The sequence below is a fragment of the Echiichthys vipera genome (assembly GCF_963691815.1).
Source record: "Echiichthys vipera genome assembly, chromosome: 11".
Lineage (NCBI taxonomy): Eukaryota > Metazoa > Chordata > Actinopteri > Perciformes > Trachinidae > Echiichthys > Echiichthys vipera.
The window spans coordinates 15,167,685-15,193,233 of record NC_139836.1 but is presented as its reverse complement, the minus strand read 5'-3'; the positions used below and the strand labels follow the sequence as shown (position 1 = coordinate 15,193,233).

General features: G+C 39.4%; 2 protein-coding genes across 2 annotated transcripts in view; one reads left to right on the top strand and one right to left on the bottom strand.

Moving 5' to 3' along the window:
- eys (eyes shut homolog) overlaps nt 1–22,559 on the top strand; it is a gene marked incomplete at both ends in the record, with an annotated part of 161,773 nt that extends 139,214 nt beyond the window's left edge. The window contains 8 exons of the mRNA XM_083923228.1: nt 5,781–5,953; nt 11,450–11,632; nt 12,658–12,824; nt 13,822–13,966; nt 18,433–18,607; nt 18,831–19,003; nt 19,113–19,274; nt 21,367–22,559. Coding sequence (XP_083779354.1) covers nt 5,781–5,953; nt 11,450–11,632; nt 12,658–12,824; nt 13,822–13,966; nt 18,433–18,607; nt 18,831–19,003; nt 19,113–19,274; nt 21,367–22,559 — 2,371 coding nt within the window. The remainder of the gene's footprint in view (nt 1–5,780; nt 5,954–11,449; nt 11,633–12,657; nt 12,825–13,821; nt 13,967–18,432; nt 18,608–18,830; nt 19,004–19,112; nt 19,275–21,366) is intronic.
- Nucleotides 22,560–23,390: 831 nt separating this feature from the next.
- Nucleotides 23,391–25,549, bottom strand: part of phf3 (PHD finger protein 3) — an 11,664-nt gene continuing 9,505 nt past the window's right edge. The window contains 7 exon segments of the mRNA XM_083923227.1: nt 23,391–24,602; nt 24,605–24,725; nt 24,727–24,918; nt 24,920–25,165; nt 25,167–25,189; nt 25,192–25,290; nt 25,293–25,546. Of these exon segments, the coding sequence (XP_083779353.1) occupies nt 24,046–24,602; nt 24,605–24,725; nt 24,727–24,918; nt 24,920–25,165; nt 25,167–25,189; nt 25,192–25,290; nt 25,293–25,546 (1,492 nt within the window). The 3' untranslated portion in view covers nt 23,391–24,045.

The window sequence follows — 25,549 nt, the reverse complement described above, 5'->3', positions numbered from 1 at the left end:
GGCGTGTAACGATTTTGAAGCAGTATCAATAATTCTCCCAGTATATTATTTCTCTCCATACCTGCCTACTTGTGTGCATAAAAAAACACACACACAGGCAACAACACACAGACAACACAGGCCCCCAGGAAGTGCGGAGGACTTTGAAGCCAATTTGATATAGTGGCCAAAAGGTGGAATTACAATATGGGCGGCCATCTTCTGGTTGGTTGGTTGATTGATTGGTTGATATGCTTTTGTCCGACCAATGAGACAAACAACGGCTGGTGTTACTTTCATACGGCCTTTTATCCCAGCTAAATGGCCACAGATATATACATAGACAAATGTCACAATGGCAAAATAAGGTAGAGCACCTTCTCAGGATGAAGAAAAGGAAGCACTTAGGGAAAGAGTATACAGATGTATACCATTGGATTCGCCTCAAAGGCTGTATCCAGTTCTCTTAATACGTCCATGGTAGATTTCTAGAAACCATTGCCACTGCCAGAGTTGGGGATAAGATAGAAACAACAGATCAACTGGAAAATCCTCCAGCTTACCTGAAGGCACCGTGACAACATTTTTCCATTCCCAGTGTGTTATGTAAGTAAACAATGAAGGAAAAGCATGTGTGCTCCAACAATAACTCATGGTGCATTCAGCTATGCTCAACAAACTAAAGTTGTTATACCTTCTGGCTCTTGTAGCATAACTGTCAATGATGAAGATAAAGGTTTAAATGGAAAATGTAATGGAGTCGTTAACTTAAAATCAAAATTCAAATTGAATCGTGACACACGTAGTGATTATACAGTATGTTATCAGTAGACATACAATACAGCTCTGCGCAGAAATTAAATGTTAGTAGCAATATACTTATTATATGATCAGCAAATGTGTTGTGTGTGTGCAGGCACACGTTCTTAAACGTCATCATCTGCAGGTGATTGTTGTACAAAATATCATGATCTCCAGTTAGTGTCTGTTCTCTATACAGTGGTGGTTGGTGTTAGCAGTCTAGACATAAACATCATATGCACACCACTTTTTACTTAATAGCTGTATTTCCTTTCCTTTCATGTTTATATTTGTCTCTCACCCTGTTGCGTCATGTCAGTGATAGTTTGAGCTGCCGCCTTCCACCTTTTAAACACTGTTTCAGCTTTGGTTCCAACAACAAACAGCTGAACGTGTTGGCTTACTTTATTTCTTTGCAAATGCTATGTCTGTTTCATTGAAGTAGATGGAACATTTGGCCCGATGACAGCTCGCTGGTGTGTTAGTGAGAGTGAAGACCAGTTACATTGCTATATCACAGCATGCAGTCTAAGGGGGCTTGTTTTGTGTTCAAACAGAAAATATTTCAGATAATTTCACCTTGGTTGAATTGATGGCTGATTCTTAGTCAAGTCTGAGCAAATAAATTGTATCATTTCATATAAACACATCTGCCTGCACCTGCGTAACTATAGAAATGTAAGATTGTAGCACAACTTTTTTTCTAAGACATGATGCAGTTTATTAAAGTATGGTGTTGAATAAAGTATGCTTAGGTTTTTTCAGGAGTTTTCAGGAGTTTAGAAATGTGAAAAAAAAACACATTGAATAAATACCCTGGCACATTTGAATGTTCTTTATGAGTGTTCCGGAAAGGCACAGCTTTCTGCCGAGTGCAGTGTGTTCTAGGTTGGACCGTCAAAATATTATCTGATCCCTTGAAAAAAAAATCCCTCATGCTTTATTCCTCCTTTCTATAAGGATTTCATTTGATGTATCATCTAAAGTATGCGTTTCTATGGCAGTATGTTTCAAAGGACTCTGTTATGAAGACTTAACAGACATCACCCTTCTGTACCGCCAAGAAATGTTTGCAAGGGTGCCTGGAAGAGGTCAGAGAAATATCGAACAGCCTTCTGCTAAAACGAGTGCGTCAGGTGAATGCCATGTCTAAATTCCTCTCCATCCCTCTGTTCTTATTGAAATTCAGATGACAAATAATTGAGCGAGGAACCAGTTGTCTTTCAAATCAATTTCCCTTTCACCCACTAAGAATCACTGTCCCTAGCATAACAGTGTCCAATTGGCTGTTTACGATACTGGAAAGCTAATGGCATTTTCGTACCAAAGCAGTTCTTCTCTATAAATAATATCTGCTCAACCCAGTGGTCCTTTTTATTTTAACAAAGGATAAAGTGGGCTAAACGCTTTCATCCCGAGAACTGAAGACTGCCATGGCAGCAGAGCCTCATCGAGGCCTTACTGTAGAATTGTATTTGCATACCAACAAGCACTTGAAAAGAAGTGTTCTGTAAATAACTTACGAGGGATGAAATTTGAGAAACGCATATGGCCGCACATTTTATTGTTCTAGCTGACAGGGATATCATAAGCTAACCGGTCAATTATTCATCATTTTATCTGGTACTCATTAGATTAAAAATGTAGTCGTCCTTAATAATTCATCCAGCCCTTGTGCTGCAGCAGCGGTGCAGTCTTTGAATGGCGTGAAATATGGCTCACACCAAGTTCATATATTTGTGATTAACATATGCAAATTAGTCTGCAAACATTACATCAATTACATAATCAAAGTGATTGCATCAATCAAATTAAAATAACCTTTTGTCACCCCACACATCACATTTTTTGATTAGGCTGATTAAAACTCAAGTGTTTTCGCCTCCTCTACCTAGAGTTCACCTTTTTGGAGACACAAATGTCTGCTGCCGGTTGTCAGTGCATTATATACAAGTCATATGACATCTTCAACTGGTTTATCTATCTCTATCTGGTTTTGTTTTCCTATGCGTTTGTGGATCAAAATTGTACTTTGCAAGAAAGCTCTTTAATAACATAATAATTGTGGGGTATTAATTAGATTATAAAGAGGTAATAATTAAGTTATACCATGTATTTACTAAAGTAATACGTTTAATGCTATGGAAATTACACTGAAACTACAACACGTTGTTCCCAGACTGTAATTATTACCCCTGGTTTAATCTAATTTTACCATGAAATTAAACAGAAACTAGCTCTGATTAATGATTATACCACAGCAGATGCTCTTTGCACCAGGGCAACCAACTGTTGTTCACACCCATTTTATTTTAAATAGTCCTAACAAAGTAGTTTTGATACCTAAACCTATCCAAGAAGTTGTGATACCAAAATCTAACCAAACTGCAAAAATAATAAGTCAAGATAAGTTTCATGCAGGATTTGAGCCCAGGTATCCTGGGTGAATGTTCAGTACATAACCCACTAACCCATAGTTAACTTCCATGTTCTTGCAAATCTTTATACTACTAAAGGGCGCTGGGTCAGGGGTCAGGTGTAAATAGCTGAATCACTGCCTTGAGGCTATTAACACCAGGGAATGGTCGGTACACAAGGGAAGATGAATTTCAGCCTTATAATATGGAAATTACCTATTCTGACTTTTCATTTGATTTTAAAGGCATTGCATTGACAGAAGCCTACAATATTGTGAAAACATCAACCTATATTACTTCATTAATATTAGTTTATTAGCCCATTATTGTCACCATATTACACATTTTATTCCAAATATTGCACCATTTTATTGTTAGAAGGTTACCATGTTGTTACCAAAATATTACTATACTATTCAACAGTTTTGTTAGATTTGGTATTTCATGTTACCCTGTTATATAAATTTGATTCTATAACCAAGATATACCCATTGTTAATACCAATCTATTACCTGGTTATTACTTTGGTAAGTACATGATTTTACTTCATTATTACCTTTGTATTATAAAACTGTTACCCCACTTTTACCATGTTATTACTGAGCTGTAATGTAAAGTGCCACCTAAAATTGTGCTATGAAGACACACAAATCTTGCAAAGAGAAACTTCAGGCAAAACTTAAACATACTGTTAATTGCACACTGAAGAGAATATTTGCCCAATAAAGGTAGTGAGTTTAATATTGTTTGTATTATTTTTTTATTGTTTCGTTATCAAACAGCAACTCACATTATCCTTTATGTGTGTGAGGAAGATTTCACACAAAATATAACATTTCATATTGAAAGAACTGTAATTGAATAAGTGTATCTTGTAGAAATTAGTCCATATAGAGGCATGTTTAAAGAGGGGATATTTGAATAAGGCATTTAATTCAATTTTTTCTGAACATGATCTAACGTTACGGTGTCTATAGTCAGGCTCACCATCAAGTGGGGAACACCCGTATAGTTGTCCCGGGCCCTGGAGGGAGGAGGGCCCAAGGAGACCGTTAGAGAAAAAAAGAATCTTCTCTTTTTTCCTCTCTTCTCCTTTAATACATACAATGTTTGAAGATAAACTTAGACCTCTGGGGCTAGGCAACTGAATGCCAGGTTAAATCTTAAAACTCCTGTCCTGCGTGGTGTGTCACAGTGACAGACTGGCACCATTGCGGAGGACGTTATAGGGTAGCTCCTTTCAAGTTTGTGTTTTTGTGTGCGTCGGTGGAGAGAATGATGACTATGAAAAAATAATCTTGACTCGGGCACGAGGAAGACACGTGGCGGGACTGTCTATAGTATCTGTGTTATAAAGTAATTTATGTTAACATTTGTGAGTCCATCCCTCTATATCTTATCCTATTCAGGGTGGTCTTTCGGAGCCCTAGATAAGTTTGTATCTCTGCAGACAGACAAACATTCACACTTCATTCGCACCTACTGCCATTTTACCTAATCTGCTAACTGTGTGAGGAAACTGGAGCATCTGGAGGAAAACCAACACAATTTGTGTGTCACCAACATATCAACACAAACCTTAACTGACAATACAGAGGGACAAATTAGTAGCACTCAAAGCATTGAAACATGGAAACTGCACCAGGAGATGCTGCATTAAATATTTGATTCTTCCTCTTGCAGGTTGTCAAGGATTATACAAATAACAAAGCCTGTTTTGTTCATCTGTGACTGTTATTTGGAAAATAACGATCGCAATTGGCAGCGACAGTGTGTTGCGTCTTGTGCCTTAAAATGTCTGGAAATTGACATTAGCAACCTGTTTATAATCATACACTAGAAATGTTGACTGTATTATACAACATCCTTTTGTACTTCAATTCAGTCGTATCTAACAATGCTCAACTCTGGTGACAGAATGTAAATATTTCATTTCACGAAGCCAGTTTCTCAAGGAGCAAAATACATCCTGCGGAGCTGCTGCTCAAGACACATTATTAATTTACAGTTTTGAAACCCCACCTTCCTCTCTCTGATACTATACAAGTTGTGCACATCTTAGCACATTTTTATAAAGTCCCTTTCTGGATATTACTTCGCATGCTAGATTACCCTTGTCTTCTTGCCAAGAGAGGAAGTGCATGCCAATGAATCGAGGAAAGAAGACAGAAAATCTCGACACACTACTAATCATATGCTCTCTGCTGTTATTTTTCAGTGTGTTTACTTTTGCCAAAAGACGTGAAGTAATATCTGCACTTGCACTAGCTGCTAAGATGGATAAATCCATAGCAAGATTATTATTTTTTGCCACCACCCGCCATTATTTAGACATTCAGTCAAATGCTTGTGTTTCTTTCATATATCATATGTATTCCATCAGGCTGGTAACATTTACTCTCAACATCCTTTCAAATGGTACATGCATCATGGCGTGTTTTATATTTTTTCACTCACCTCCCTATGTCTTCTGCAGGCCACAGTGTGAGCTTGTAAAGCATCTGGAAATGTTGCTGCAATGTCATGGTCCATTTTCACCTCTAGCCTAATGATGTATCCCTCTATGTCGCTCTCCACATTTAGTGATGCTGAGGACTGGTTTTGTGAGTGCCCTCCGCTCTACACAGGCCGGCTGTGCCAGTTCAACGCTTGTGAGCGCAACCCCTGCGGTCATGGAGCCACATGCATCCCAAAGTCGCCATTGGAGGCCGTATGTCTCTGCCCCTACGGAAGACAAGGTCTACTGTGTGATGAACGTAAGTGTTACAAAGAACAGCTCCACACAGATCAATGCAGTGTAGATTTAGCAGCTTTATTGAGAGGCTGATCTGCAAACAGTTAGTGAATGAGAGCCCTGAGCAGTCGGTAAAATGAGAGCCTCTTGTTAAGTAAAGGGATTAATGAAACTAAATTATGCTGAAACGGCAGAAATGTCTTCCTGCAGCAAAATGAGTCGGATAATCAAAGTAAAATTCATGGCTGCTTTGTTGAATATTCCAAAAGACTCTTTTTACTTCATAAGATATTATTTCCCAACAACTGTGAATTCAGTGTCGTGGCTCAAATCAACTGTTCTTCAGACCTTTTTTTTTCTTAAAATCTCAGGGTATTCTCACATTACCAGCGATGCCTGTCTGTGGTAACTTATTTTGCATTTCATCATAGGCTAGCACAATACACTACTAAGAATAACTTTCTATTTCACACAACTTCACAGACATAAAAAAGTGATTTTCATTGACTGTCCCACACTAATGATAATTTCAGAGCTCTCTTGTTCAGATCAGTTTATAATAGTTGTTCAATTATCTAACAGAAACAAACGGGAATATCTGTGACTCTATGCAATTAAAATACAGAAAACAGGTCTTATAATCTCCACTTAAGCCAAGACACTGTAAATGTACAGCTACAAACTGCAGTTGTTGAATGACAACCTGAACAGAGAGCTGCATGGCTCAGACGGCAGTGTCAGTGGGTCAGACTGTCACTGCCGTCGGTTCATTATTCCGCAACCCCAATAGTATGAAAAATATCCCATTCGACCAAGGGCCCATTTGTCCGACAGTAATCCCAAAAAGAAACCCCCATTGCTCTGACAGTCCATTGCCCCCAAGTACATACAGCAACCCTCGTAACCCTAAACAGAAGTTCATGGCTAATTATCATTCAGAATGGCGTCATCGGACCTTGACAGTGAAAGTGTGAAACATTAGGAGGCAGTGCCTAAAATTGCAGGCCAAAAATATGTCTAACTGCAGGGAGAATGTGTATTTTGGGAGCAATGGACAGTGCCATTTCCCATTTAAAGGCGCAATGTCTAAGATATGGCCAGATTTTTAGTACAAAACCTTTTAAAAAAATAACTAATATTATCAACAGAGTGTGTGAAGTAAGATTTTACATCAAATACTAGCTAACCAAACTGCGAAAATAATAAGTCAACAAAACTTTAAATTACATTCCAGGCTGGATTCAAATCCAGGGGTCCTGGATGAGAGTCTGATGTTTAAACCACTCACCCACAATTAGCTGCAACAATACTAAACTTTATCGCTCTTTGTCGTGGTGGATGAGGGGATCAAGTGAAAATAGCCAGTTCGCGGGACAAAGAGTATTTTCATCTGGGTGTAAATCGACACTCTGTAAAAATAACAAACTAAAACAACCTAAACCTGAACCCAGGTTCTGTATTTAAGAGACTGCAATGGATGGGACCCTGGAGAATCTAACTACATCCCTGCAGAGATTTCTTGTTCAGTGGAGTCAGCTAGGGGACTGAAATTTACATGTAGTTTCTATCGACAGTGCTGTGCGAGATTATTGAATAGGACTGTTGAGAAATAATTATGCTAACCTGTAAATAAAATACTAGAATTTCACTCACCAAAGTCCTGCTCCTGGCTCGCATCCTGGCCTGTGCCTCCTTTCTGCTGGGTCTCTGTGTGCTCTGCTGAGCCCATAATCTCCGCCGTTATGAAGCTAGACTCTCCAGGGACTCATCAATTTCAGCACTAAACACACTATCTCAGTCACATTTTTAAGGACATGGCGAGGTTTATTGCATTTCTAACTGTACACAGTCTTGAACAGTGTCATGTAAGTCATGAAATGTTTCAAAAGGTAAAATACTGCCCCCTATTTGGAGCATGTGTCCAGAAACTGCATATTGCTTCTTTAATGCTAATTAACAATGTTAGCATGCTGACATGCTAAACTAATATGGTCACAATGGTACGCTCCTCATCCCTGCCTAAACATCAAACATCAGCATGTTAGCTTTGTCACAGTGACTATGCAAGCATGCTGACATTAGCATTTACGCAGAGCAGCTGTTTATTCAAAATTGTAAAATTACACTGTCACAAAAAGCTAATAGCTAATTCCGCATGACCAAGAAGTTATGGAAAATGGGATTGCCTGTTTTCTTGTGGGACTCCATTTTATGATTGCAAACAGTAATACCAAAGAAAGAGGCTTCACAGATTGTGGTTCACAGAAACAAAGGGTTTTCCTTGACTAAACTGACTGTAGGAGCAGCTGGGTGCTTGGCATATAAGTCGCTCAGCCATGCTGTAGTCCCTGACAGATTCAGCACCCACATCCCAACAGAGTGATATAACCTTCAGTGTCAAACTAAGTATGTGGCTGACATTTGAATTTCAATGCTGATAACATCAGATTAGATCAGAGTAAAAACAGATCACTCCTAGGGTCCCCTGCCTCATCTTTTGGCATTTTTTCTACTTTTCCTGATGTGTTAGCAAAATACTGTCAGTGATTGCATGACGGTTGTTGTCTTAGCTAAAGTTGTTTCGTTTTTTTTCCAGCAGGGAAAAGACCAAAATGTTTTCTTTGAATAGAAGATTTTCACTTCTTGGTTCCCGTGTGCACTTTAATAGATAGGGTTAGTCCATGAACAAGCAGGAAAGGGAAGACTAGTAAGTGCTATTGATGCTGGAATGCCTGAAGAGTTCAGTTCATGAATCATTAATGGATATTTAAAATTACTTCACTCAGAATTCCTAATGGTCTACCTTTGTATACAAGTTGCCCATACTTCCAGATTCATGTTCAGAATTAATAGAGACCGAAACTTTGAAGACAATGCACCACATGTGAAATATTAGTACATAGTATTAGTATAGTATATTAGTATTACCGCTTAGTACTGATACTACCATTTCTTATTTCTCAAATCTAGTGATAGTTTATCTTGTCGGTCTTAAACATAAGCTATTTAATTTAAAAATGTTTCCAGTCAAGAAAGGATGGATCAAGTGACAATTGTGAGTGCACAAAGCAAGAAAAAGTTTTGCAAGAACAATAATCCTAACACTGGCTTTAACACAATCTCACAATAAACAGACAAACAACAGCCAAGTATAGACATACAGTTATGTAATGCATTCTTTTTTTTAGCACATCACCTCTTGAGTGGTTTTAGCAGTCATGCTTTAACACTGTGCAGCATTATTCAGCATCAGCACTTCAGTTTAGTATTGATTTAGTGATGTTTCTGTTAACCTTGCGTTGTGTCAAATTGAAAAGAATATAATTAGGAGAACTCAGGAGAATTATTGTTCTCCCAGCTGCTCTGTGGCAGCTAAAATGCACGCCATACACATACAGTTTTAGTTAGAATGCATTTCACATTACGTGCCGCATGTCATTGTGTTTTTTCTGCACAACATTACACAAATACCCAGGAAAGTGGGAATGCTATGTGATATTATTTGACAGTGTGTAGTGTTATAATTCATACATGGATGCATTTCACTGAGGCAGTCCATAAGATTTTTTGTTAATAATATGTTCGGTAACCTCAAGTTACCAACATTGAAATGTATTTTAAAGTGTTATACAATGACGAGTTTGTTAATAGAACATTCACATATGATATATAATGCTCAGAGAATAAGTGGCTGTCTATGTAATGGTTGAATGAGTAGAATGGGGAACAGAAACCTAAAGATTTACTGAATGAATGCTGTTCAGCTCACCAAAAGGTAACTGACCGTAAAGTCACTCTTTTCACAGGCTTATAGTTACTGTATGAGATTAAATCTGCCTGCAGGATAGTTCTTAAATAAGGTGCTATTTTGCAAAATGTAAAAGAGGCGGAAGGCCGAGAAGCGCTAACCAATCATAGCAGACTGGGCTGACCGAGGAGAGTCGTTAACACAAAGTAGTGTGTGAAGCCACCTCAATTCTTAGGCTCAAACAGTGAAGATCAGATTCTTATACCAGGAAGGTGGATCGAGATGGCAATGAGATGTGCTTACATCTCATTGGCTAAATGCTGAACGTGACTTTAAGGAAGTGACAGTGAGCGTTATCATTTATGTCTACAGTGTTAGATTGAAGGCGCCAAGGGAATCGTGGCCTTGGCAGGCTCCAGGGAGTTTTCAGTGTAGCCTAACTGACACAGAAATAATCTAACCTAACTGACAAAGAAAAAATCAGAACAGACGCCCATTATACTATCAAGGATTGGATATTAACCAAAACTGTCTAGGGAAAAATATATTTCTCCCCATCAATGTCTCCTTTGAAGTCTTTTCGTATCTGTTGAATTAGATGTAGTTTAGGTGTTTTGTTTTAGAAATTGCTGGGAAATTTCATGGTAGTTTTCTGGGGGGACTGTGTCAGGGAGGTATTGCTTCCCCCCAGGTATTGCAAATATTATTCAATATCAAACAAGTAGAAACAGAATAGTTTCATCACATTTACCCTTTTTGTTAATTCCTTGTCATCTAAAAGTTGCAATTATCACTTTAGATTAGTTCAGACACTTAATTATTTTATACAGTCGGCTCAAGGGTAATTTGTCCATGAACAGAGTAAATAGAACACTATAAACACACTCAAGGTCTTTTAATTTTGTAATAATGGCTGACATGTTTGTATCTAGTCTGAGCCCGGTTGTTATTATAGGGCATAAAGGTGATCATGTGTATCATTAATTCAAACACCCTCCCAGTTAAAAAAAAAAAAAAAGAAAAGCTATAGCTGTAACACTCAGGCCATTCAGTAAAACAATAGGCAAATACAGCTCTACCAGACTAGAGATGATAACAGAAGCATTTCCAGCTTTATTAATAATTTAGCAGCCAAATAGAGCTGAGGGCAGTCGCAGAGTGGAGCTCTGAACCCCTCTTAGCCATTGCCTGGGGCTGCAGAAGAATATGCAAGGTGTTTCCAGTGAAGAAGAGCAGTTTTGTGTTTGAATCCTCACTGCTATGTAAAAAAAAGAAGAAAAAACATGCAATTTTTAATGAATACAGGGAAATATACATTAAGTCCCCTGTGTAAAATCAAGTAGATGGGTATGCCGAGATGACATGAGAGAGCATTATTGAATCAACCATGCATTCTGAATAAATAAACTTGAGTGTAATTGAATATTACTGGGATTACTGTGCTACCCTTGTGAACACTGGGTATGAAGTGATGCGTGCTTGCCAGAACCCTTCTTAAACAGCTCCTAATGAAAATAGAATAAGACTGAAGAGGCGATAGTGTTTGAAAACAGGTCATCATCTAATAGCATTCAGAAAGGAAAATATTTCACTAACCCCTAATGTGTGGCAATAGTGCCATCTTTTGGTAACCTACGCGGGAGATGATGAACCAGACCAGTTCAGTTCAAACCACACAGACACAAAGAGCCCTACATCAGCTAACACTAGTCACAGTGTAGTGTAGCAAAAATGTGAAATAAATTTGTTGCGCATGTGTTTGATTTGCAGCCATCAATATCACTCGTGCCAGATTCAGTGGACGTGATGAGTTCGGTTACACTTCCTTTGTGGCTTATTCCACCATCCCTAGCTTCAGTTTCTTCTACGAGTTCAATCTGAAGTTCACGCTTGCCGATAATTCATCTGCTGTGAAAGACAACCTGATGCTGTTTGCTGGCCATAAAGGACAAGGTGAGTTTAATAGACACCCACACAGCAATTTAAAATCATTCTGACGGTCAATGAAAAGAGGAAAACAACTTTGAGACGTCTCCTTAGTTGGATTTTAGTTGTCAAACTTCGTTAGGGATTTGAAAAGAAGTGTTTTGAGAGGTTTTACCCGCTGTGTATGGTAATGTGCTATCTAATAGATTTCCACTCTCCTCTGAGATCCTCTAATCAAGATGATTCCCTAAGGATTTTCTTTCTTGGCAGATTTTGAGACATTAATAATGAGCCCTTCTGCAGTCCAGTAATTAGTTGATATTCAGCTTAACTGTTATTGTTCTTGACTTTCAAAGGGAGCATTGCTTGCACAAAAACTAACATGTGAACCGAGCATCTCAAAAGCATCAGAGTTAATTGCATTTAACAGACTTTGGGGTGAGGGTGCGATGTGATGCTGTCAGCAGCCATCACTTTAAATTAGGATCTCACTTGTGTGGGGTCAGTTTTGGTAGCAGGTAACCACCGTGTCATTGTCACCAGCATATTTCATCAAAGGTAGACAAGTAATATTTTTTTTTTAAAACACAAGATCTTATTGTGGATCTTCTGTACTTGTTTTCTCTTGAGGGAACAATTCATCAAGGTGGAGGTAAAACAAAACAATAGGAATATGAATTGTGAAGCACATGTCAGGGGAGAGAGCATTACTGTTTGAAATGGCACAAATCCAAAGGCACAATGTAAGAATAGATTAAATGTGAAAAATGTGCATGATAATTGGTTTACTGAAGTGGCATATTTAATTACTGGATGGCAATTATCAAGTTACATGGAATGAAATCAAGCAGAGAGGCAAAACACTCCTAAAATGTTTCTCAAAGCAAAAAAATGTATGAAGTATTCTTATTGTTTGTTGTAGATGTAGTTAATTATGAAAGCAGAATACTAACAGAATATCTGTGTTTGAGGTAGTTTAGAAGGATGTCCAGCAGGGAAATTGTATATATTATGTATCTGTGCTTGTGACAAGCTAGTTATGTGTTTTCCAGGCAATGATGGTGATGACTTCCTTGTTGTGGGACTACGAAATGGCAGAGTTGTACATAAATTCAACCTTGGATCAGGTGTAGCAACCATAGTTAGTGATCAACTGAACCACCGGATCAATATTCACACCGCTACATTTGGAAGGTCCAAGAAAACAGGATGGCTAAAGGTGATTTTGTGTTTAGAAAAGTGTATTTTTTGTTTAAAATATGTGTTTACACATATTGAAAGTTTCTTCTTGTCAGACAAGTTAGGTGTATGGTAAGGATGTCCTCTTACCTTTTCTTAAGAGTGTCAAAATGGATAAAGAAGACACTATTGTGTTATTTTTTCCGGACTTGTATCTTTACCCAGTCATTTTATCTCTTGTGAAATAATGAAGGATCCGAATCTTCGGATTGCCAATGATTCTTCAAATGAGACAATCTCAGAAGGAAAATTACCTTTTTTTTACTCTGTCATTGCACACACTACCATTGCAATGAAACACAGTTCGGCATCTAACCAGCAAAAGTGCATATAGAAACATATACTGTAATATAAAGAATGAAGTATAGAAAAAGGGTGTAACCGTCATATATACAAAAGGGGTCACAGACCATAACGGTTGGAGGAAAAAAGAAAGAACAAAGGCGAGACATTTCATCTCATCAAACCATGACCAACTACTCCCTTTTCCACTTATTTTTTCAGTCTCTTCATTTAATTTGTCACTTTACTGAATATGGTACAAATTATATATATTGCATTGTGTACATAGATCTACCCAACCCTGTGCTGATGGTGTTTGCTTGTAAATGATGTTACGGGGAAGTGAATGTTATCTACCAACAAATCATTTAGAACCCGTGATCAAAAAAAGAATGTTTGCATCAAGTGTAGCCGAAAAATCTACAGCAACAGTGAGATACTATCGGGTCACCAAGGTCTGTCTGTTTAAAAGCATGGGATTATGGTAGCTACTGTGACTAATAAGTGGACACTGCCGTAATAACTTGAGTGATCTATCCGAGGTCATACTTTCTGGCAGGTTTTTAAAGGTCCTATAATGTAAAAAATGAGATTTTTTTTGTTATAATGCGGATCGAGGTGCTATATAAATACTGTGAACGTATCAAAGGAAAGATCCTAGCTTGAGTATTGACATTTTGCCATCTCTTTCTCAGGTTGACGGACAACGTAACAGAACAGGAATGTCTCCAGGACCCCTGTTGGGCCTCAAGGATTTCAACCACCTCTTTGTGGGTGGATATAATGAGTACACCCCTGAACTACTGCCACTTGGATCTAGGTTCCGTCATGGCTTTCAGGGTAAGACTGCTGCTACTTTTTCTTTACAACATAACATTGCTATAGTGAAAGCACTAAAGCTTGGAGTTTGTCGTGGGATCTCTCTTTTTTGTAAGCAGAAGGGAAGGTGTGTAATGAAAAAGGGAGTTAGAGACTCCAACCGCTCTGGCCACAACAGAGCATCGAGGCTGATTGTATCTGTACCCTTTAATCACTTCACATCTCTGTACAGTTTTTTTGCGTTGTGTGCAAATCCATTTCACTGCTGATCTTTGTCATCATCAACATCATTTATGCTTTCTCTCAGGTGACCCAATGTAAAAACGCATTGTGGAGAGCATTCATTGCACCCGCTAATGCGCAGTGCTGTGGAGCAAAATTGCCATAACCGTAATGATGACAACAGCTATGAATATCATCATAACCATATTCAGCAGTCTCTGCACTACAGCACTGAACCTTGTTAATATAAAATGTCATGGCAGATCAATTTGAGGTAAACAAGAGCTTTTTATATTTTAAGGACTGGAGCAGTTTTGTGCTTGCTTATTTATCATTGTATAATTCATTTTTCTGCTTGCCAAATAAACCTTCCATAATCAAATCAGCTATGGTAAAGCATCAGTTTGGCTATGTTGTATCAGACTGTCATACTCCCCTGTATTGGTAAGCACTACCTGAGTCAGGTGACACTAGTGGTACCATAACCTTTTTGCTCGAGATGTAATGAGAACTCATGAGCGTCTAATCAGATCTGTGTGACCTTCCTCGAGCCCTAATCATGATGGCTGGCAGTGAACACACTGATAATGCACTTCACTCCCGGTTATCAACAGATCCACACTCCCTTCTGGAAAGGTGGCAGAGGAGGTAGTGTGGCTGCTGGGTGAAAAAAAATAATCAGTTACTCAATTTGAGCAGTTGATGGAATAACACCAAACAGGGATATTTGTGTTTGTTGAGCTTGTCTAGCTGAACAAACTCTGGTTTCATGCTGCTTTAATGCAGATCTTTTTTTATCAGACTTGCTGAAATATCTGGAGGCCCATTACCTTCTGAACCCCAGTTGGTTGATTCTTAAAAGTTTCTGCAGGAAATTAGTGGAAAGAATTCTTCAGGAACCATTTTTGTCAGAAAAAAAAATGTACTGCCCATTTCTGTGTTCAGAAACTGGACTACTCCTGACTTCTCTCGTCAGGACTCCCGTTATGGAAGTAAATCTGTCATCAGTTTTTGAAATTAAACAGCCATTGGATTTCTAGCACTGAATATGTATGCATTGAAAATATGTATCTGAATGTTTTGACTCAGAATCTAACTCTTTATTTTTCGGTGTTCATGAATTCAAGGTTAAAGTATTCAAGGATAAAAATTCAACATTAAAAATCCCAATGTTAAAAATTTCAACTGGCCAAATTCAGCTGCAAAATTCAGTATATGAAATTCAGTGTTGACACCCGGGCAACCAAGGAAGAGCAATCGATTCTAGATACTACTACTACTACTACTAAGAGCGGCTGCTATTTGGCTAGTTCCACAACATACTATGGAATTTTGCAGCTGAATTTGGCCTGTTGAGTTTTTTAATGATTTTTTTTTTACTTTGAATTTATAACATTGAATTGTTTACATTGCATTTTGCATCTGAATTTGGTAAACTGACATTTTAATGTTGTTTTTTAACCTTGAATTTTTAGCCTTTAATTTCTAACCTTGAATTTATGAACATTGAAAATAAAGAGTTAATTTATGCATAAATGCATAAATGTTCAGTGCTAGAAATTAATAAATTAATTAATTCATTCATCTTTAACAGCTTATCCCTATCGGGGTCGCAGGGGGGGCTGGAGCCGGTCCCAGTTGACATTAGGCGTGAGGCAGGGTACACCCTGGACAGGACGCCAGTGGCGCCAGGGCACATAGAGACAAACTGAGACAGACAACCATTCACACCTACGGGCAATTTAGGGTCATCAATTAACCTAACACGAGCATGTCTTTGGACTGTGGGAGGAAGCCAGAGAACCCAGAGAAAACCCACGCTGACACTGGGAGAACATGCAAACTCCACACAGAAGGACCCCAGCCGGGATTTGAACCAGGAACCCTCTTGCTGTGCGGTGACAGTGCTAACCACCACACCCCACCGTGCGGAAATTCAATGGCTTTTTATTTTTTATTTATTTTTTTAATCCGATGACAGAATACTTCCATATTCCCTACTAAATATACTGTAGGTAGAAAGTGCTGCTACATTGCTGTTACAATCATTCCCCGACTGCTGTGACCGTGCAGACACACAAAGAGTGCAGATGTGTATGACCAAGGCTATGGAAAGAGGCAAGGACACCAATCAAAGATCCAATAAGGAAGTGCCAAAAACTGCAGTTCTCCGACTGGCCACTAGGAGTAGTTTGCACTATCGATCGTTTCTTATTGCTGTTTCCACAGCAAAAATAAACCTATTTAAGGCCTGGTACAAAAAAATATTCTTGTCTGTATGTTTAGGTCATATCTCCATGACAACACTGGGGGGTGACTTTTTTTGTACCAGGCTAGTTTTTATTTTATTGGAGGTTAAAGGTTATGAATACTTAGGGGCGAAGCCTCTTGAGTAACAGCTAGCCACTGGCCTTCACTTCACCTCGGAGGCTAGTTGTCAGGATTAGCATGCTTACTCCATCATCTCGACCTGGACTGCGGTCATTCGTATGGGTGTTTCCATAAGTGACAAGATGGTTTGCTCTTCGTTCGACCGTACTAACAGATGGTTCAGGAACACAACATGTTAGCTCTGTTATGCTAATTAAGTAGCCGCACTTGCACAATGTCTTGCAATACAGCCTACTATCGAAGGCACATACACTAGATGCTAATCTGGAGCACCGGGAGGATTTGGCCTGTGAGGCTATGTAAAACACCGTACAGTGTTGAATATCAGTTGAAATCATATATCATTAATACAGGCAGCGTGTGTAATCTCCGCTAGAAACACAGGAGTGCCTGCACTTGACTTGCGGAGCCAGTGTAATCTCCGCTAGAAACATGGGAAATAAAAAAAAGACTTCCGTTCCCTCCCGGTCCCGGAAAGAAATCTTAACATTGACTCCATATCCCGTGCATCTAGTAACATGCTGTGTTAGCCTAGCTCCCGGGCAGTGGTGCTAATGTGGCTAATTCAGTAAACGTCAGCTAGATGGACATATCTTCCTCCCCCCAACATCAATGCCCTTTTTTAGTTAGAGGAAATGAGGCAGTCAAAATCTGACAAGATGGCGACATTTTTTGTACAGTCTATGGGTATGACAAATGCGCAGTGGAACTGGAGCTGCACTGTTCTCTTCCTATGATAGTGCACCACCTATTGAGCATCATTGCATTGCAGACCAGATTTTACCACGCATTTGTCATAGCCCCAAACCAACGCCATCTTTGATTGGTGACTTAACCTCTTTCTACTAGTTTTGCGTAGGACCCGGAATTGCTAACCAAGCAAAACAGACTGGGCTTTTTCGGAAGGAGGGGCTTATAGAGACAGGCACTAAAATGGAGTGTGTCAGATAGTATACAGTATATAGGTATTCAAACTGACAGTATAAGAAAATTGTGTGTGTGTGTGTGTGTGTGTGGGGGGGGGGGTTACATTAAAGCATGTGAAAGTGTTCTTGTCGAAAACCTAAAATCCTAGTATGAACCTGAAAATGAGCATAGTATGTCCCCTTTAATACTAGACTTGGCTCCTCTGGTTTCTTGGCTCTGTTACAAGAGTCAGTGAGTGCAGCTGAAACAAAAATAACCAGCTTTTATAATCATCTTTCTTATGAATCTGCTTTGCTTTTTCGATGGTCTATGTTTGCAGCACCGCAACCATCACTTGAGTCTGCCAAGAAGACAGCATCATGAATATTCATGAATGAGCATGACATTTCCCCTGCATCCTGTTTATGCCAATGACTAATGCAGCAGAGAGACGGGAGTCTGCTTGTGCAGATGACTACATGGCTTGTGCTCAAGCCTTATATAGAAGAATTATAGAAGGCCCTGTGCTCTGCAGGTACAGGCCAAAGCAAATATTGTCTTGATAAAATGGAATTATGAAAGGAAAAAGCAAATATGATGAGGAAGATGCATGATGACAAGGGGGGGGGGGGGGGGTGAGGGGGGTAAGGAATTAAAGGCCTGGACATCTTGGATGTGAACTGTAGATACTGCAAATAATTTATTCCATTAAATTTGAGAGTTAAAATCTAATAAAGATAAGCACATTTCAGCAATAAACACCCATCAAAGCCCACATTTTGAGAGGTGTTTTCCTTTTATTGGCCCCATTTGACTCATCTCAGATTAATCGCATTTCAGTGTTTACACCATTAATCTCCATACAAGGAAAATGAAGAAGGCTGTGTGTCCTCTGATAATCCCCTATCAGTAAAATGAAACATATATGTCTGTCTTACAGTTTGGCTGTGTGTTTGTCCTTTTCAAAGGGTGCATTTTTGATGTGCAGTTTCGTACAAGAAGAGATAGAAAGTTCCAAGTGCTGGGACAGCCCGCGGGACATCCTTCCTTCGGGCGCAGCGTTGGTCAGTGCGGACTCACCCCTTGTGTTCACGTTCACTGCAGTAACGGGGGGACATGCGTGGACTCCGGCTCATCCGTATAGTAAGTGAAAAAAAACAATATTTTGATTAATTTTCAGAATAATTATAACGATTCCACTCGTGAATAACACAAGTAGGTTTTATAGTTGCTTAGAATGCACCTAACAACTTTGTGTCAAGTGTATATTCCCATATGTGCTATACATTAATAATATAAAGAAACTCAGTGTAAGTATAGCGAAAGGAATTTACAAGCTTTTCAGTGTCTGACTGTCCCGCTGCAGTTGCCAGTGCCCATTTGGATGGAAGGGAGCACTCTGTTCTGAGACCGTGTCTGTGTGTGATGTCGAGCACAGTCCCCCTCCCCTGTGTGCCTACGGCTCCACCTGCATCCCTCTCCCTAATGGATATACCTGCCAGTGCCCCCTGGGGACCGCAGGACTCTACTGCGAGAAAGGTTGCATCATTGTACCCTAACTGTATCATTATATGTGTTTTTATTTGTTTAATAAGAAAAGACCTTCTCTATTCAATTATTTAACCGCTATATTGTTCTGCCTGTTCAGCTGTGACCATCAGTGATCCATTCTTCAGCGGCAACCAGTCTTCATGGATGTCATTCCCACCTATGAGTATTAGACACAGGACTGTTTTGCAGCTGCAGTTCCAGCCTTTGTCACCTGATGGCATCCTTGTCTACACTGCACAACATCTCAGTGCCAGAGCTGGTGAGGACATTCAATTCCAGCTTTATTTCAAATAATGAAATATTATGCGTATTGTGCAAATCGTCAGTGTACTGACGTCGTTAGAGCCAGGATCACTGCTACCATGGCAAACATTATACTGTACATACCAATCATCCTTTTGTTTCCACAGTATAATTAAACAATAAATTACAGAGTGAAAGATATAATGTTATTTTGGTGGGCCCTACTAATTCTATACAGTAAAAGGACAATTTGCTAAAATGCATCTGAAAAGAGGTATTGTTGCATACTGGTATCATATTGTGCACTGATACCACAGATATGTTAGGTAATGATTAGTATGCCATTTAAAGTAAGATTCTTTTCAATCGGACTTTGGACTTTGGAAGTTTGACCTCCTCAGGCCTCCAACAATTACTTGAATCTGTCATAAACAATATATATTCCACAAAATAGACTTCAAATATTCACAAAACAATACAAGAGAAAGAGAAGATAGAAAAGAAAATAATCAAAAAGTTTGAATCCATTAGACAAAAATGTAAAATTGAATAATATAAAACAAACTATTAATTGCATGTAACAGAAAACAAACAAGGTGTTGAGAATGAAATTGAAGCCTGACAAAAGACAAAAACACTAAAAGTTAATTTTACATATGTCCTTAGTGGTTCTGGATGCCAAAATCATGATGACATCAAAGACAGCGGTGCCTCTGCCACATTGTAAACTCAAAGGTCCCATATCATGTCAATTTAAATATATAGTATTGTATTAGCCTGCAAAACACACAAATCTGCCAAACTCATGTTTCATTTGTTCTGGCAGATACGTCTGGCTCCTTTCCCATTCAGACAGCTTTACAGCCGTCCTTGCCCTGTGCGGATCAGTCACAATTGTTTATCGCATTAAGGGCAGGTTTAAGACGATGTCTGCAGGTCCATTCAGTGCAGTTTTTCAGGCTAATGAAACTCAATCCAATTGTCAAACTAGACAGCACTGATCAAATATGACTCGTTATTTGATTACTGTATTGGCTATTGTTTGCATACATTTTTTTCAGAAATGCATTTTAGTCTACTGTTCAGCTGTAATTTGAGAAAGTTTCTTACCCGGTCGTCATTGTTTTGCATTGTGTGAGCTCTACCGTTTTGATACTATGATTGGTTGTGTCTAGATGCTGTGCACCATTGTTGTTTTAGTCTGGTGTTGCCAGGCTAGTATAGTTGTGACATCACAAACATACAGAAGTACTGAAGGCTTGTTTTAAAAGCATAGTTTCTGAATACAGGCTTGTGTGCTTTTCTCTGTGGGATGAGCATTTTCTTTTTTCTTTTATCAGTAGTAGCTAATAGTTTTTTTTCGTGATAGACAAAATATATGCAAATATTTCAAGTGCAAATGGCAATATCAAGCGGACATGGAACATTTAAATGAAAGAAAACAATAAATACATAACCACAGAAAATATATACACATATACAATATATTGACATAAAGTGTATATATAACAGTGATGTTCAGAATGCTTAAATGTTTACAGCATTGCTTGTTAACCAGTATTCTAAGAAAGTGTACCCCTCAGTTATACACATAATAGTTTACTGCTATTTTTATGAGCTGGGAATGCCATTAACAGCTCGTGATACGGTATAGTAGTACTGCCCCCATTTCAAATGATAGTCCTCCACCTTATAAAGCAGCATTTATGATAATTGTTCTAGAGCAGCTGTGGACTGAGCGTTTTGATACTTTGATAGTATTTATGTAGCACCTTGACCTGGTTCATAATCACAAAAAGACATGGAAATCTCATTGTTTACATAATGGGACCATTTAGTCAAAGATGTGACTTTCAGAGTTAATTATCGATGGTATTACTCGTACAAAAATGTACAAGTTGCCTTATTTGTTGCTTTCTTTGACAATATCTTTTGCATTATTTCGCAGTACTTTCCGTCTTCCACTCCTTTCTGTGCCACACTATGAATCAGCTCATTAAATTTTTACTTTGAACTGGCCTTTAAGTATGCGGATGTACTGCTCAATAGGCATATTCCTAGTCTACCGTTTGAGCTCTATATAATACATGTATATTTTCTTCCTACAGGAGACTTCTTCTGCCTCTCCTTGACATCCGGTTTTGTCCAGCTGCGATACAAACTCGGGGATGGTACCCACGTCCTGCAGTCTGTTGAGCAAGTGGATTCGCGTGGCAGAACTTGGCACACAGTGAAGGCAGGCCGAGTCGGTCACCAAGGCTTCCTCAGTCTGGATAATAAGGAGGTTAAAGAGAATGTGACCAAAGGGATGACCACCCTCGATGTTGCCACAGACATTTTTGTCGGGGGTGTGTCCACGCTGAGCTTAGTCTCAACGGATGCAACTGAAGAAGAGCCACAGGGCTTCACTGGTGGTTTAAGAGAACTCATACTCAACGGTGAAGAGTTTGAGTTAACAGAAACGGGGGCAATAAGTGGAGCAAACGTAGGGGACTGGGATGGGACCGCCTGTGGGTACAAGGTGTGCCAAAACGGAGGTCACTGCAGGGCAACAGGAAGTGACTCGTTCACATGTGTATGTCTGCCATCATGGACTGGCTCTGTATGTAACCAGTCTTTAAGTTGTGTGAACAACATCTGCAAACAGGGTTCCTTATGTGCTCCATCTAGTGTCACTTCATACCGCTGCATATGCACATTGGGATGGGGTGGGAAGTACTGTGACACAGAAATAGCCACAGACACGCTCAAGTTTGTGGGAAGCTCATATGTTAAATACCTGGACCAGAGATACAACACAAGAAATTTTAAATACACACAGGTTTCTTTCAGCTTTAACACAGGCTCAAATGACAGTTTGATCATGTGGATGGGAAGGGCTGAACATGAAGATGACGACTACCTCACAGTTGGACTTGAGAACGGCCACCTCAAAATCGCCGTCAATCTTGGAGAGCGACTTTCCCTCCCAATTACTTTGAGAAATCTCACCCTGTGCTGCAACACTTGGCACAATGTCTCAATATCTTTAAACAGCACAATTATTCAGGTGTTCCTAAACAATAAGAGAGTCCTTTTCGAAGACTTGGACCCATTTGAGCGTTACGTTGCCTTAAACTATGGCGGTCAGCTTTACTTTGGAGGATTTGAATTACATAGAAATGTATCAATTGTTACTTCTGGGTTGTTTTCAGAAGGCTTTGAAGGAAATCTCAGAAATGTTTATTTGTTTAAAGATACCAAGCCACTGCTGTTTCTCAGTAATAGTGAGGGATATAATGTTTACGAGGGCAACAAATAGTCGTAAAACTCCCTTTGTGATGTGATCTCAAACTTGACATTAGTTGTGTTTAATAAAGCCCTACTACAAACTAGTCTGAGGGGATTTTTAGCATAGCGGTTTGTAGCACTTGGCAGTTGTTAGGTTCCAATTTTTGTAAATGAAAGTTCACAATAAATTGTTTTAATACTTCTTCAGCAATGCAGAACTGCCTTTTTATGGATCAGTGATTTTACTGGGATATGGGTGCAGCTTAAGATTCAGAGCTGTATTTAAACAGGACATATGCTCATTTTCAGGTTCGTATTTGGGGTTTCTCCTAAGACGCACTGACATGCTTTAATGTTCAGAAATCACATTATTTTTCTTATATTGTCTAACTATACTTTTACTAACCCTCTGTCTGAAACTGTCTCTTTAAGCCACTTTTGAAGAAAGAGGTTCACACCGTCAGAAAAAGAGCTAGATGAAATATCACTTTGAAAGCGATAATTGAAAATGACAACTAAATACAGTAGTAAAATAAGTAGCAGAACGGTTGTAGATATAGTATTAGCAGTAGTTGTAGATGGGAATCGAACTGACGACCATCCGTTCCCCAAGGTACTACTATTGAATTACAAGTCATGGCATAAATGTAGTGAAAGAGCTGAACATGCTTTCAGCATTCACACAAATATGTTCTTAGTCCTGAGTTAGTCATTATCCAATGAAAAAGTACAAATATCAAAAACACTACTTCAAATATAAATGTAAGTCCCTGTGTCTGATTTCTAGGCAGACTTGTCAAATATGGTGTCAAAAACTCTTATAATACAACAATGTCACCCATATCCAAGTGGTTATCTTTAATACATTAACAAGAAGTTCGATTTTTTTTATAATCAATAAAAAAGGATTAGCTTTATTACCAACTGTACATAAACACACAGTGCAAAGGCACGCTTGATCTCTACTGTATATTACAAGCCAAAATGTACATACTTTTTTTTTTTAAAAGTAAGTTTATAAAATATTAAAGCAATTTAAAAGAATTTAAATTGGGGAAAAAAGCAATGTTGCTGTTTAGATCACGGTCTTCAGTTAAATGTTTTCTGTTACATTCATGCCAACTACACTTTTCACCAAATGGTCCACACTTGTTTTGTATGTAACCACAAGACTGAAAACATGAACTGGTCATCTGCAGTCAGCACAGCAGCTCAATATGAACAAAATATATACAGTAAAAGGTTAAAAATGTTTCAATATTCAGTTCTTCTTGGTCTGAATAGAACAAATCTATAAAGATCTTCACAATCCCCCTGATTATTATCAAACCATTTTGGCTGTACTGTCAATAACATAAAATGGAACTTTTATGAAGGAAATGGCATAAGCTGCAGACCGCTGTATAAAATAAGAAACAACTCCACTATCAGCCAGTATAGGTGGTTTGAACCATCTAAGTGGCATTCTTAGAGCCCCCAACGCTGTTAGCAGGGCTTTAAAAATAAAAAATAAAATATTACGAGTCTTTTGAACTTCTCCGTCCGTTCTCATAATCAGAGTCCCGTCTATGTCTGTGTCTGTCTTTATGACGGCTGCTGTGATCGTCGCTGTGGTGCCTCTCTTTCCTCTTCTCGCCATAGCGGTCGTCTGAGTGTCCGTGGTGCCTACTCCTCTCTCTGTGCTTGTCATCATGGCTGCGTTCATGCTTTTTCTCCCGCTCTCGGTCATGATGTCTGCTCTTTTTCCCGTGGTGAGTGTCCCTGTGATGGCTGTGCCTCCCGTGTTGGTCTCTGTCCTCGGATGATCGTGGCCTCTCCCACGGGTCACTGTATCGCTCTTCTAGACGCTTGTAGTCTTTGGCCATGGATGGAGGTCGACCAGCTGGCTCGGGGTAGCTCTCAGCGTACTCTGATTGAAGTCCAGAAAGAGCGTGTGAGGTGCTATCCTGAGCCCACGGTGCACTGCGGTTCGGATCCTGTGTGAGTGGGCTAGAGAAAGGGTCAGTTGGGTCATAGCTGCCAGGTGCCTGAGGCTGCTGTGGTGGGATAGATGCAGCACTGTTGTATACTGGAGAACTGGTGCCATTACGGAGTCGTGCTGGAGCTCAGAGGCTTCTGTGTAACACACTGCTTGAGGTCCTTGGACTGTAGGAGGACATACTGCCTGAGTTACTGTAGCACCAGCCTGGGACAACGCCAGGATCTTCCTTTTCACTTGGGAATGATGGTATAGTTGTTTTCTTTTCTTCCTCAGGTTTGTTCTTGGCCTGCGAAAGCTGTAAAAATCCTTGGTGAAATAGGGTTACTTGATCTTTTCTAGTGCTGCTTAACACAGGAACCGGTTTGGGACTTGAAGGAGGTACGTGGCTGGCTTTATCCTTTTGTAGCACACGTTGTTTTATCTTCATTCACACTGGGATACGCTGAAGATTTTTTCAATATTCCACTTAACGGAGGTTTTGAGCTATTAGCGTGAGCAGCCTGGGATTCTGACAGCAGCAAAGAATTCCCTTCAGATGGTGCTTTTTCAGTTTCAGACAAAAGGCCAGAATCGCCTTTGTGTACAGAGGCAGCGCTGCTAGTTACAGTCACACATGGAGCTGCTGACAAGCTTGTCAGGAAGGCTTCAGTAGATACAATCTGGAGGCTTATCTTTCAAGAGACTTGTGCACCATGGGTCATAACTGTGTCCTTTCCTGATGAGTTAGCAGCAGACGTATCATTCGTGCTGGGTAGCTCTGGTTCAGCTTTAACAGGTTTAGCTTCTTTTTCTTGATGACAAAGCGTTCTCGGGGTGCAGTGGCTGTTAGACTTTTCGAGTTTCCAGTTAATGCCTCTGTTTTTGGAGCTGGTTTGGTCTTCTGGTTGTCATCTGCATATGTTGCAGGTTTACCTCCAACATCTGGCAGAGGTGGTAATTCGCCACTCAAGCCCAGTAACACACCTGGAAGAAAGCGCAATGGTTTTCGTGGTTCCTGATTGTTGTCGCCTCTGATGCTGGTGGTTCGTCCAAAGACTCTG